At 44.6% G+C, this 14,044-nt stretch overlaps 1 protein-coding gene across 1 annotated transcript; it reads left to right on the top strand.

Annotated features, from left to right (window-relative positions):
- Positions 1–620: 620 nt before the first annotated feature.
- On the top strand, positions 621–7,345 carry LOC131186799 (uncharacterized; the record flags this gene model as incomplete). The annotated part of the gene is made up of 2 exons (XM_058160722.1): positions 621–692; positions 7,283–7,345. Coding segments are annotated over 2 exons (135 nt in total), but the record flags the coding sequence as incomplete, so codon positions are not given.
- Between the last annotated feature and the right edge of the window lie 6,699 nt (positions 7,346–14,044).

Below are 14,044 nucleotides of genomic sequence, written 5' to 3'. Positions count from 1 at the left end.
GGCGGGGTGGGTTACAAAGCTAAAATAATGACATCAGCCCCACCTCTTTCAACCCCATGGTGTCCGGTAGCAAAGCTGTAGGAGAAGAGATGGACCAAACGATCTATTTGATCAATGTCATTGACATTGACACAATCCCCATCGGTCAATTGCAAAAAGGCAGCTTGGCTCAGAACAGCTTACATCCAGCAAAGAGACTTTTAAGGACCATCATACATCTACATCTGCCTAATCCCAGGTTCTTGAGAAGGAGGTGGACAAAAAAAAGCCCAAATCCAGTCTGAACGTCTGGTTGATTGTGGAACCAACCATAACCAATAATACATCGACATGGATGGCATTGACAAAAGCCTCTTTGGTCAATTGGAAAAGGCAGCTTTACAAAGCAGCTTACATCCTATGACGAGAGACCTTTAACACTATGAAACAACCACATCTGCCTAACCCCAGGTCTTTGGGAATGACTCCAGAGAAGGACCAAAAACGGTCAAATCCAGTCTGGCTGACTGCACGACCAGATAATAATAAGAAGAAGAGGAGGAGGAGGAGGAGGAGGAGGAGGAGGAGGAGGAGGAGGAGGAGGAGGAGGAGGAGGAGGAGGAGGAGGAAGAAGGAAGAAGAAGAAGAAGAAGAAGAAGAAGAAGAAGAAGAAGAAGAAGAAGAAGAAGAAGAAGAAGAAGAAGAAGAAGAAGAAGAAGAAGAATCTCGTTTGCTGTGTATACTGTCATTTTGTGTAAATAACATAATAATAATAATAATATGCTACTCTCAAGGAATTAAAGCTAGGTGGAAATGAGAGACAAGCGAAAGAGATTTTGCGTTGCAAGATTGCAAGAATGAGGCCAGCCTTCTCAGACAGAACAGGCAGGAAACTCAACCTGGAGAAGCTAATTCTGCTTTATCATTAAGGCTACCTTAACAGAACCTTGCAGGTCTGAAAGCACAAATCTCCCACTATCTCTTTTATAACCTGAGAAGTTAGGGAGGGTCCTTTCCGAGCTTTTCTTTTTCTCCACCCATTATGCAGCTGAGGGCTAGGCTGTCTCTTATCTGATCCATTCCTAGTCAGCATCTTTCCCTCCCGTCTCCCAAGGCCGTTCTCACATACCATTACGAGCGATTAGCAAAAATAAAAATAAAAAAGACTCTACCCAAACTCAGCTGAAACGAAGCATGTGACGCTTTAAAAACATGCAAATCGGCCTCATGCAATTCATTAGTCGCGCTCATTAGAAAGCCAGCCGAGGCTTGTACAGTCACATGAAGCAGGAAACCCATCCCAGCGGCTCCATCTTGGTGTCTACCGTGTGTCCTGAGTGGGTGGGACCCGCAACACAAACATAGGAACCCTGCTAGAAGAAAAGAAGAGAACGCAGAGTATCCCACGCAGCCAAGACGTTCTCACAATGTCACAATTTTAAAAAAATAAACATGAAACTAGGGATCCTGACATAGTAATAAAAGAATAACAGAAATGCCGGCGATGAGGAAACCAAGCCAAGCAAGTTGTTGAAAATGAAGCAACACGACAGATTCCCCCTAAGTTTCGAAAAAAAGCCACCGAAGGATCTGACCTGAATTTACAAGAGACAGGCAGACTCGGGGTGTAAATTACTTTGCGCTGTTTGGGATTCCTTGGCTGAATAAATTCTCTACTCGCGCCAGCTTAATTGGATGTGAAGATTGCATCACAGCTGTCTGTCATGGACAACCAGATTGGCATGTACTGACACAGCAAAAAAAATAAAAAAAAAGATTTGGTGTTCCGGGATCATTTTGTGATGCTTGCACGGTAGATGCCCACAAAAGTGGTTGGCATACTGGGGTTCCTTCTCCCAATTCCTTCCCACCCACCTCTGGAGTCAAAGAAAAAGAAATTTATGGAGCTTTTGAAGCCAACCATGTAGTCAGAGTTGAGATTTCACGCTTTCTTCTACACTCATTTGTCCATCTTCCTATGTTACCACCAGAGGATGAAAATTGAGATGGCCATGAAATAGAAATAGAAGAACAGAGTTGGGAGGGACCTTGGAGGTCTTCTAGTCCAGCCCCCCCGCTTAGGCAGGAAACCCTACACCACTTCAGACAGAAGATTATCCAACATCTTCTTAAAAACGTCCAATGTTGAACATTCGCAACTTCTGGAGGCAAGTAGTTCCACTGGTTGATTGTTCTAACCTGTCAGGAAATTTCTCCTTAGTTCTAAGTTGCTTCTCTCCTTGATCAGTTTCCATCTGTTGCTTCTTGACCATCATTTGACCATCATTTGTGTTGTAAATGTTGTACCTTGATGAAGGTATCTTTTCTTTTGTGTACACTGAGAGCATATGCACCAAGACAAATTTCTTGTGTGTCCAATCACACTTGGCCAATAAAAATTCTTTTCTCTTCTCTTCTCTTCTCTTCTCTTCTCTTCTATTCTATTCTATTCTATTCTATTCTATTCTATTCTATTCTATTCTATTGTAGAAGAGGAAAGCTTTTATAAAAATCAAGAGCTTGAGAGACATTAAATAAAAAGAAAAGGCAAATGATGAATACAGGCGGGGATATTTATCCAGAGTTGACATGATGCCAAAGTTGAAGACCATGGCCAAGAATGTTCGGGTAGCCAAGATGGGTGTTATTTTTCCTTCCAGATGAGTTCAAATGTCACAGTTTTAAAAAAATAAACATGAAACTAGGGATCCTGACATAGTAATAAAAGAATAACAGAAATGCCGGCGATGAGGAAACCAAGCCAAGCGAGTTGTTGAAAATGAAGCAACACGACAGATTCCCCCTAAGTTTCAAAAAAAAGCCACCGAAGGATCTGACCTGAATTTACAAGAGACAGGCAGACTCGGGGTGTAAATTAATTTGCGCTGTTTGGGATTCCTTGGCTGAATAAATTCTCTACTCGCGCCAGCTTAATTGGATGAGAAGATTGCATCACAGCTGTCTGTCATGGACAGCCAGATTGGCATGTGCTGACACAGCAAAAAAAATAAAAAAAAAGATTTGGTGTTCCGGGATCATTTTGTGATGCTTGCACGGTAGATGCCCACAAAAGTGGTTGGCATACTGGGGTTCCTTCTCCCAATTCCTTCCCACCTACCTCTGGAGTCAAAGAAAAAGAAATTTATGGAGCTTTTGAAGCCAACCATGTAGTCAGAGTTGAGATTTCACACTTTCTTCTACACTCATTTGTCCATCTTCCTATGTTACCACCAGAGGATGAAAATTAAGATGGCCATGAAATAGAAATAGAAGAACAGAGTTGGGAGGGACCTTGGAGGTCTTCTAGTCCAGCCCCCCTGCTTAGGCAGGAAACCCTACACCACTTCAGACAGAAGATTATCCAACATCTTCTTAAAAACGTCCAATGTTGGACATTCGCAACTTCTGGAGGCAAGTAGTTCCACTGGTTGATTGTTCTAACTGTCAGGAAATTTCTCCTTAGTTCTAAGTTGCTTCTCTCCTTGATCAGTTTCCATCTGTTGCTTCTTGACCATCATTTGACCATCATTTGTGTTGTAAATGTTGTACCTTGATGAAGGTATCTTTTCTTTTGTGTACACTGAGAGCATATGCACCAAGACAAATTTCTTGTGTGTCCAATCACACTTGGCCAATAAAAATTCTTTTCTCTTCTCTTCTCTTCTCTTCTCTTCTCTTCTCTTCTCTTCTCTTCTCTTCTTTTCTATTCTATTCTATTCTATTCTATTGTAGAAGAGGAAAGCTTTTATAAAAATCAAGAGCTTGAGAGACATTAAATAAAAAGAAAAGGCAAATGATGAATACAGGCAGGGATATTTATCCAGAGTTGACATGATGCCAAAGTTGAAGACCATGGCCAAGAATGTTCGGGTAGCCAAGATGGGTGTTATTTTTCCTTCCAGATGAGTTCAAGGGAACAATATCAATTGTGAGTCTGAATTTGAGGCCTGTCCCTTTGACAGCAAGGAAGGCTTGGGGACCTGGAAGAACCTGAATCCCCATTAACTGTGAATTAATGAGATTTTTTTTGTCTAGGATGGTTCCTTTTCACACCAGTAGGGGGCAGAAGGAGAATACCAGGTCTATAGCTTCGGGCCTCTAGAAAGTTCTTTCTTGTGCTGAACTCATCATATTATGGGGGAGGGGCAGGACCCTATGGAATGATGAGAGTTACTCTATGGTAACTCTCATGTCACAATAGTAATGAATAGAACAAGCCAGGTATGGTGGTTAGACGTGTGGATTACATGAACCAAGCCATTCACTTGGTTGTCCTCTGTAGAACATTGGGGTGGATGGACCATCATTACATGTTTATGGAGTTATTTCCAAAATCATTTCCTCTGCATAAAATTGTGAAGCGCATGTGAGAATCCTAAACTCATGTTTTTAATCAAGACCATCAGTACCGAATCAAAAATTCGAAAAAATGAATCCCCCAAATTATTTATTTATTTATTTATTTATTTATTTATTTAAATTTTTATACCGCCCTTCTCCCGAAGGACTCAGGGCGGTTCACAGCCTGATAAAAAATACAAAATAATACAATATAAATACGATTAAAAATATAATTAAAAAACTTATTAAATTGGCCATGATTAAAATTTAGAGTAAAACCCATTAAAAACCCATAAGTTTAAAAACTAATCCAGTCCAGCGCAGATGAATAGGTGAGTTTTAAGCTCGCGACGAAAGGTTCGGAGGTCCGGAAGTTGACGGAGTCCTGGGGGGCGTTCGTTCCAGAGGGCGGGAGCCCCCACAGAGAAGGCGCTTCCCCTGGGCGTCGCCAGACGACACTGTCGCGCCGACGGCACCCTGAGGAGTCCCTCTCTGTGAGAGCGCACGGGTCGGTGAGAGGTATTCGGTAGCAGCAGAATTAAACTATGGTCTTCTGGATTGAGGTGCAAGAAAACTTGGAGAACCCTAGAACAGAGAACTGTCTGGATTTCTAGAAACTCGGCTTCCAGAAGGACAATTAAAGACAATTTAAAGAATCGACTATTCCACTCCTAATGTTCGGAAATTCCGCTAGAAGGGAAAAAGTTGAATCTTATATATTTTGGCAAGGCTGTCTTTCACCCTGTCGAAGGAGACTGTCGGGCCTGCCTCCGTTCAAAACTCAAGAAAGAGGTACTTGTACTAAGGTTGAAATGATAACTCTCACACACACTCCCAGGTTCCAGCACTGAGAGTCCAATCAGCATCCAGTAGTATGTTATGGGAAAGATCCTCTGCAGGTATTTCTCGTATCTGGAGTCTCAGGATGGTTGGCCTTGAAGAAGTATAAACAACTCCGCTCAGCAGCGCCATAATTTATGCGTGCGCACCTCCCTTCCAGTTCTCATGGGACCAGTGGCGAGTTGCTCCCATTTCTGTCCAGTTCTATAGAACTGGTAGTAAAACCGATGGGAGACTCCGCCCACCGGCCCCGACGTCATCGAGGGACTTCTGCGCATGCTCAGAATTGCGTGTGCCTGCGCGTGCTCCCGTTGCAAACCGGTAGTAAAGGTAAATAGAACCCACCTGGTGTGGGACTATTTCACACCAGCTGGCTTCCCCATCCCAAACGCCTGTGCTCCCCTCCCCATTTCTAGGGCAACTGAGAGCAAGCAGGTTGCAGAAACTCATCTGGTTTCTGACAGATTAACAAAGGGACCTTGTAGGTCATCTAGTCCAACCCGCTCCCCATCCAAGCAGGAGACCCTTCACCAGGGGTCAGCAACCTGCAGCTCTGGAGCCGTGTGTGGCTCTTTCACCCCTCTGCTGCGGCTCCCTGTCACTCAAAATATGCGTCACAACCACCGATGTGCGATACCCGTCGGTACATGATTTATGGAGTTTTTCAACCCCCGTTGGGCCAACCATGGATCAGTCCAAGAAAAGAAAAGTTTCAGAAGAAAACGGAACGTTTAATTCAACTACATATGCTAGTTTTGTGGCCGCTGAAGAAATAGTCAGGCACGGGAAGGGTTTTGTGGCTCCCGGTGTTTTCTTTTCTGTGGGAAATGGGTCCAGATGGCTCTTTGAGTGTTTAAGGTTGCAGACCCCTAGGCTACACCATTTCTGACAGATGGCAGCCCAGTCTCTTCTTGAAAGCTTCTGGTGATGATAATCCAACATAATCAGGAAGCCATCATTGGTTAGTATGGAGCACCTGAATTGTGTTTAAACCGGGAGCTTTAGAAGTTCCTTGTCACATCAGCAGAGGGCAATCAAAGACCATCTAGGCTGGCCATTGTCCTAGAGAAGGAATCCCAACCATGCTCAATCTTTTAACCATCCCAAGAGTTGCGTTGTGCTTCTCAGTGACATCAAACCAGTTGTGACGCCTTCAGAACGACTCTGGAGACACTGATATTAGTCAAGGAAAAGAGACGTTGGTTGTCAGAATAGAACAAAATGGAAAGAGGTTGGTCAACGAAATAAGGTGGGAAGCCACCCGAAAGAAGGACAATGGCTTTGAGATGGAGATAGGGTAGAGCAGAGCTTCTTGATCTCATCTATCAGGGATTACTTGGGGAGCCACTGGTTGGCTTGCTTCTTCTGCTGTTGCTTCTGTTCTCCACGAGTGGTTGATTGAGTGGTTGGGTGTCCTTCAGCTTCTCTAACTGGAAATGAAGGCTGGTCTGGCTTGAAGGTCTCCTCGTTCGGGACTTGAGGCAAAGCTGGAGGTTCTCTGCAATGTTGGTCCACTGAGGATAGATGTACCTTCTCCTTTGTGGTCAAGGAACCATGCTTGGTTCCAGATGTGTCTTCTGAGACTGGTCTCTCAATGGCTGAACACTCAGGGGGCCCCTCTTTCCTTTGGTGGCTCTCTTTTGGATCTTCTGGGACCACGTCCCCCTATTCAGGAGAGGGCAGAGATTCTCAGTCGGGTCCTTTCTGAGATGCTACCTCTGGAACCACTTCTGAAGTCAACTTCCTCGGCCCAGAGGGGAAGGCAGGAGTTTGTTTTTGTTGCTGCTGACATTTTTCGAGCTCTCAGTTCGTCCAGGAAGAAGTGACTGGAGCTATTGGAATATCTTCTAAGTTTTAAAAAATCATTGCGACAGGAAAGCAAAGAGAGAGAGAAAAAAATCAGATTTAATTGCATCGCAAATTTGAAGGGAGCATCAGAAAAGGAAGGAGGATAGAGGGAAGTAAGGATGGAGGAATGGATAGATGGATCGGCGGAAGGAAGGAAGGAAATTACATTTTAATCACTTTGAAAATTTGTAGGGGGAAGGAGAGAGGGAAGGAAAGGAGGGAGGGAAGGAGGGAGGGAGGGAGGGAGGAAAAGAAAGAAAGAGAGAGAAAGAAAGAAAGAAAGAAAGAGGGAGGGAAGGAGGAGGGAGGGAGGAGGAAAGAAAGAAAGAAAGAAAGAAAGAAAGAGGGAGAGAGAGAAAGAGGGAGGAAGGAAGGAAGGAAGGAAGGAAGGAAGGAAGGAAGGAAGGAAGGAAGGAAGGAAGGAAGGAAGGAAGGAAGGAAAATTCATTTTAATCACTTTGAAAATTTGTAGGTTTTTGTAGGGGACAGGAAAGGAAGGAAAGGAGGGAGAGGGAGGGAGAGAGAGAGAGAGAGAGAGAGAGAGAAGGAAGGAAGGAAGGAAGGAAGGAAGGAAGGAAGGAAGGAAGGAAGGAAAATTCATTTTTAATCACATTGAAAATTTGTAGGAGACTGGAAAGGAAGGAAAGGAGGGAGAGAGAGGGAGAGAGAGAGAGAAAGAAAGAAAGAAGGAAGGAAGGAAGGAAGGAAGGAAGGAAGGAAGGAAGGAAGGAAGGAAGGAAGGAAGGATTCAATTTATTGGTGCACACATATCAGCAAACTTTTCACAAAGTTCCCAAACATGTATATTTGTCTGTGCTTATGTGTGAATAAGTGTGTGTGTGTGTGTGTGTGTGTTTGTGTGTGTGTGTGTGTAAGAAACAGGCAACACGCATCCTTCCTCTACCTCTTAGGTCTTCTTCCCTCTTTCTCCGTCTTCCTCGCCTGCTTTTCCATCCACCTTTTCCTGGCTGAATCAGGCCAATGATGTCACCGCTCAGATGCTGCAACTTGGCCATGGGTGGCATCCTAGGCTTTGTAAACACCCGGTGTGGTTGTTGGTTTATTTTTCCTCTCTTTCTCTCTAAACAAAGCAATTGGGAGGGTGAGCGAAGCAAGGAAATGAATCACTGGGGTTTTTTGGGGCACGAAGCCCTGCCTTCCTCCTTATGGGTCCAAGTCACGTGAAGGGACTTAAATCCTCCTGAATTTTTTTCCTTTTCCAACTTCTGTGGCTGAATGCTTTTCCTGCTACAGAGACCGCGGGGGGGGGGATGGGAAAAAACAGGGAGAAGAATCAAATAATTGAGAGAAGAGAGAACTAAATTCCTAAACTAGCATTGAGGGTAGATAGCTAAGCGTGAAGAGATGTTAAGGGATGTTAGCGGCTAAAACGCTGAGCTTGTTGATCGAAAGGTCGGCAGTTCAGCGGTTCGAATCCCTAGTGCTGCGTAACGGGGCGAGCTCCCGTGATTTGTCCCAGCTTCTGCCAACCTAGCAGTTCGAAAACAGGTAAAAATAAATGCAAGTAGGAAAATAGGTACCACCTTTGGTGGGAAAGGAACAGTGTTCCGGGCGCTTTCAGTGTTGAGTCATGCCGGCCACATGACCACGGAGATGTCTTTGGACAGCGCTGGCACTTCGGCTTGGAAACAGAGATGAGCACCGCCCCCTAGAGTCGGGAACGACTAGCACGTATGTGCGAGGGGAACTTTACCTTTACCTTAGCTAAGCATGACTAGGGTTTATTTATTTATTTATTTTCCTGACTTTTAACTCTAACCCATATCTGAGAGATCTCTCTGTGGTTCTCCCATCCTGTTACTAAGGAGGTTGGGTCCCAGTTTGGGTTTTTAAGCCCAGTCCAAACCCGTCCGGTGTTGCCATCCTGGAGACCAAAGGAAAAAAAAGGCATTTTGTAATATTGGGGAAAAAAACTTTTTTTAAAAAAAATAAATTTTAAATTAATTTTTTTAACTTAAAAAACTGGGGATCCTCGGATGGAATTCACCCGCCCCGTCGTAAAATTAGTCTGAGTTACTTACGGATGAGGTCTCCGCTACGCGGGTTGTGTTCCTTGCAAAGTCGCTCAAACGCTTCAAGGGAGGGAATGCCCCCCACTTTTTTTATACAGGATTGTGGGGGGGCTGTTCCCACATGCCAAAGAGTCCTCTCCTTTCTTAGCAAGCTTTGCAATTTGGTCAGCTGATTCAAATTGTTCGTTTGGGACATTCCAGGGGCCAAAATCACTTCGTTGCCCCCCTTTCAACATGTCCGTCATTTCCCTCTTCTGTCAGGACTGCCCGGCCCCCACCCTTTCCAAAAATAATAATAATAATAATGATGTCAGGCTCTTGTTAAAAACAACCAAAGACATTTTTCAAATTCTCGGCAGCTTCTGAAGTGTCCTGAAATGAGGTGGAGCCGAAAAGTCTAAAAATAAGAGGCTCATCTCAAGATAAATTCCTCGTGAATCTTTTGACACTCGGATGGATGGAAGGAAGGAAGGAAGGATGGATGGATGGATGGATGGATGGATGGATGGATGGATGGATGGACGTGGGCAGGCAGACATGGGAAGATAGATGGAGAGACATGGATGGATGAATAGATGAATGGACTGATATGATTGTACATTAAGGATAACTTGAATTATTATTCTAGCTAGATTTACTCAAAAGAGAGAGGTAAGAAAAGTTGGGCCTTATCCCTTCAGTTTTCAAGATTCCTTCCTTCCTTCCTTCCTAACTCTCTCTATTCCTTCCTTCCCTTCCCCCTCTAGTCCTTCCTTCCCTCCCTTTCTCTAGTCCTTTCTCCCTCCCTCCCTCTCTCTATCTTTCCTTCTTTCCCTCCCTTCTCTCTATTCCATCCTTCCTTCCCTCCCTCCCTCTCTTTATTTCTTCCTTCCCATCCTCCCTCTCTCTAGTCTTTCCTTCCTTCCTTCTTTTCCTCCCTCCCTCTCTCTATTCCTTACTTCTTTCCCTCCCCTCTCTCTATTGCTTCCCTCCCTCCCTCTCTCTAGTCTTTCCTTCCTTCCTTCCCTCCCTCCCTCCCTCTATTCCTTCCTTCCTTCCTTCCTTCCATCTTCAAACCTCAACAGAAGGTCCCCATCAAAGTATCAGCCCGTTAAGTTGCACATGGCAAACTCTTCCAACCTTCTCTACTAGTTCTCTGACTGTGTTGGGATCTGTCAATCTTTAAAGACTGGCTCTTCCAACAGGGGAGTTACGGTCTGCTCTCTGATCTCAGCTTAGACTTTCCCCAGGTCTAATTCTGGAATTCTGCTTTTTCAACACACAGGGGGTTGCCTTTGAGAACTGAAATATGGGCCTGGGGTGCCATTCCCCGAAACCCACCCAATTCCATCCCTTCTGCTTCTACCCATCCAGGCGCCAACACTTTCAAGCTCTCATGGCAGACCCAGACAACTCTAGTCAACAAACCACCATCGTTTAGCACGCTGGGGGGAAATATCACAGCTCTGGAGAAGGAGACAAACAAGCTTTGTGTCCCTTCTCCACAACTGAAGTCAATTCATTAGTGTGTGTGTGTGTGTGTGTGTGTGGTTCCCTCTTTGACACGAATTGGCAGCTGAGCTTTTGAAAAATGATCCCGGGGAAATGGAATGCAGGGCTGTTCCTTGAAAACATCAGGAACAAATGAAGACAAGATGAGAAAGGGTGGAGAAGCAGAGGACAATAACCCCTCATTAGCCATCCAGGCTGAGTTCTGCCCTTGAAAAACTGGTTGTGCAGGTTCTGATGTATATAAGGAAATGCATTCCAGGGAACTGGGATGGTTCCTTCTCAGATGACAGAGTTGAGATCGGTGCTGAAGGCACCAGCCAATCACAGGTCAAAAAGCTCTCCTTAACAGTAAGGTGGTCACCCAAACAGATGTCTATGGAGTTTCTCAGTCATCCAAGTTGAGGTTGTCCCAAAGATCCCCCTTTTTTTCCCCCCAAAAGGCAACTGCTCTTTGTTTTTCCTTGAAGATTTTTCCCTTCTCATCCAAGAAGCTTCTTCAGTTCTGACTGGATGGTGGGGAAGGGCCTTCAAAGAAAAACCAAGAAAAGTCCAGCTGCCTCTTGAAAAAGCACCTTTGGGACAACCATGACCTGGATGATGGAGAATCTCCGTAGACATCCAAGAAGCTTCTTCAGTTTTGGATGAACAATTCAGTTCTTCGGTCAGAACTGAAGAAGCTTCGTGGATGAGAAGCGAAACGTCTTTAAGGACAAACGAAGTCCAGTTGTCTTTTGAAAAAGCACCTTGGGGACATCAAAAATGGACATTCAACTGATAAAACCACAATTCGTTGGGAAGCTGGTGAAATTTCTCCCAGGCTCCCCTTTCGAAAACAAAGCTCAGATCTCCAGCCAAAAATCCCAAGATTCCTCTCACCAGCTAGGATTCAGAAGGTCTAAGTGTAGAGGTTCCTCTAGTCAGCAGTTTCTCCTCCTGCCCAGATTAGGTCATTGTTCAGTTCATCTGATGTTCATTACTCCATCTTGTGACTCCTTATCTCATCTTTTAATTACAAGATGATGCAACGAATTCCTCATCTCCCTTTCATTTTCCTCCTCCCCACCCAACTCATTGAATAGGATAATATTTGGGCACTGTCTACCACGGTTTATCTTGACCTGGCATGCTAAACTGGATTAGGGAAGGGTTAGTAAGTTGAATCGATGCCATAAACTTCACTCATTTTTGGCGTATGAGAAGGATCATTTTAGCTTCCAACAGCCAACCCAAGAGTGGCTTGGAGTTAAACTAAGGTCCCTTTAACCTTAGGGTCACTGGACCACGGAAGAGAGGATTAAAAGAAGGTTAACCCTAGAGAATTCACCCGCCCACATACACCCCATATCTCAAAAACCATATGTGATTTGCTGAAAAACCAAGCTGTCAGGCCTGGAAGCCATATTCCCTTGGTGCCTTCAGGATCCAGGCCTGCCACAATCCTACCGCAAATGTTCTACGAGTGAAGTAGAATTAGCCATAACAAAACTTCACAGAGAAGTTCAACACCATGGTGTCCGACACCTGTGTAGAGAAGAGCGTGGAGGTTGTCTTCTGTACGTGAAGGAACTGATTGGAGCAGTGGTGGACATATGGGAGAAGTGGGCAAGGTCTTGAACTTTCTTTTGGGTGAGGAAAACCCGGAAGACCTCAGATTCGGGTTTTCCACAGATGTGCCAATATGACATTTCCAATAAAAGTTAGCTTTAGGGAATTGCGAGCCTCGGAGTTTGATTTCGTGAGGGGTGTTACTTGGAACCCTGACACAAGCTTTCTAAAGACTGGGGGGAACTGCTTCCCAGAATGAGCAATCTTTCCTTCAGATTATGGACACCCAACGTTGGTTACGTTATCAGTCATGCTATCTCTTTAAGAATCAGTGACATCTTCTTGGTTGCTTCAGCTCAAGAACTAATCAATCAGACTGAGTCAACATGATTGTCAAGGACTTATTTCCGCCACTCTCTCAGTTAGCCACCAGAACAAAACTGGGGGCACACCTCTGTTGTGACTATGTTCTGACTCCTCTTTAATTACCTCCTGATTAGAAGAATCAGAAGAGTCAGAGAAGAAGAGAAAGAGATTCTAAAGCAGGACAATCTGGATTAACATAATTTTGGAAAGCTTTTGGGTGTGGGGTGGGAGGTCTCCAATACCACTCTGTTTGTACTCATCCCCCACCACCATCATTACATCCTAGGAGAGATGAACCACAAAACAGCCACCGTGACAGAATGCCTAGAGGGGCCTTCTTTTGAGAGGGGTGGGCGGCTCTCTAGTAATTCGTCTTGATTTGTGGAGTTGTTAGCGAATGCCACAATCGGTTCTTTTCATTACACTCAATTCAGAAGTTGTGGGAGCGTCATCGCTTGAGACTTTCAAGAAGAGATTGGACTGCCATCTGTCAGGAATGGTGTAGGGTCTCCTGCTTGGGCGGGGGGTTGAACTAGATGACCCACAAGGTCCCTTCCAACTCTGTTAATCATCTGTTTCTTTCCTTCATGTCAGAGATAGACAACCTACAGATCACCAAGGAAGGATGAAATGGAAATCTAAGAGCCCTCATCTGTATCTTCTCAGTTGGGTCAACTTCAAAGGACCAACGGCCCTTGCGAAAGATTCTCAAATTAAGAATGTCATTTCTTGGGATGCTATTGTGTTTGTGGCACCCACATTCACAGCGACTTCCAAAGCAGCTCAGTTCAACCCACCACAAAGGAGGATCAAGCCAGGATCGGGTTCCGTGGTTGCCAGAAAGTCAGATCACCTCAATGACTCAGCCTTCTGTGCCGCAACCCAACTGCAATCCTATAGGATGGTTTCGGAGGTTGAGAAGATTAAACATGACGTGGAAACATCAGGGTTCACCTACTTGGGAGTAAGCCTTACGCAAGTCTGACTAAAGGGCATCGCTTCAGTCCAGGATGCCGACATGACTAGGGAAAGTGAGAAGTGAAAATTAAAGCATTATGTTCATTAATTTTTTTAAAAAAATTAGTTGCAGGGTTCGTGACATCTTTTTGAAGATTTTTGAACATTTTCGCCTTTTAGGAAGTTGAAGTGAGTGTCTTTTACAAGTTGGATGAGTAAAAAGGCCCAAAGATTAGCTGCCGAGTCAGTTCTCTTTGTCGGAAGACAAAGCCATGTCCCATCTTATTTCTTTTCCCAAGTTATCGCAAGTTTTGGGATGACCTTCTCAAGGCGCTGATGGAATCAACAGAGAGGTTTACTCATGGTGTCTTCATGCCTTGAAGGGGTCTAGACAGCCATTCTATCATGGATCCTGAAGGTGAAGATCAGGATATCTAGATCAGGGGTCTCCAACCTTGGCAACTTTAAGACTTGTGAACCTCAGTTCCCAGAGATTTGCTGGCTGACGAACTCTGAGAGTTGAAGTCCACAAGTCTTAAAGTTGCCAAGGTTGGAGACCCCTGATATAGATGATAGATGAAGTCCTTCAACACTAGCTAATTCTATTCCTAGTGTCAACTCGCAAAGCATCCCCTGGCCTGCTC

Source organism: Ahaetulla prasina, chromosome 17 (genome assembly GCF_028640845.1).
Source record: "Ahaetulla prasina isolate Xishuangbanna chromosome 17, ASM2864084v1, whole genome shotgun sequence".
Taxonomy (NCBI): Eukaryota; Metazoa; Chordata; class Lepidosauria; order Squamata; family Colubridae; genus Ahaetulla; species Ahaetulla prasina.
This window is presented reverse-complemented; position numbering and strand designations above follow the sequence as displayed.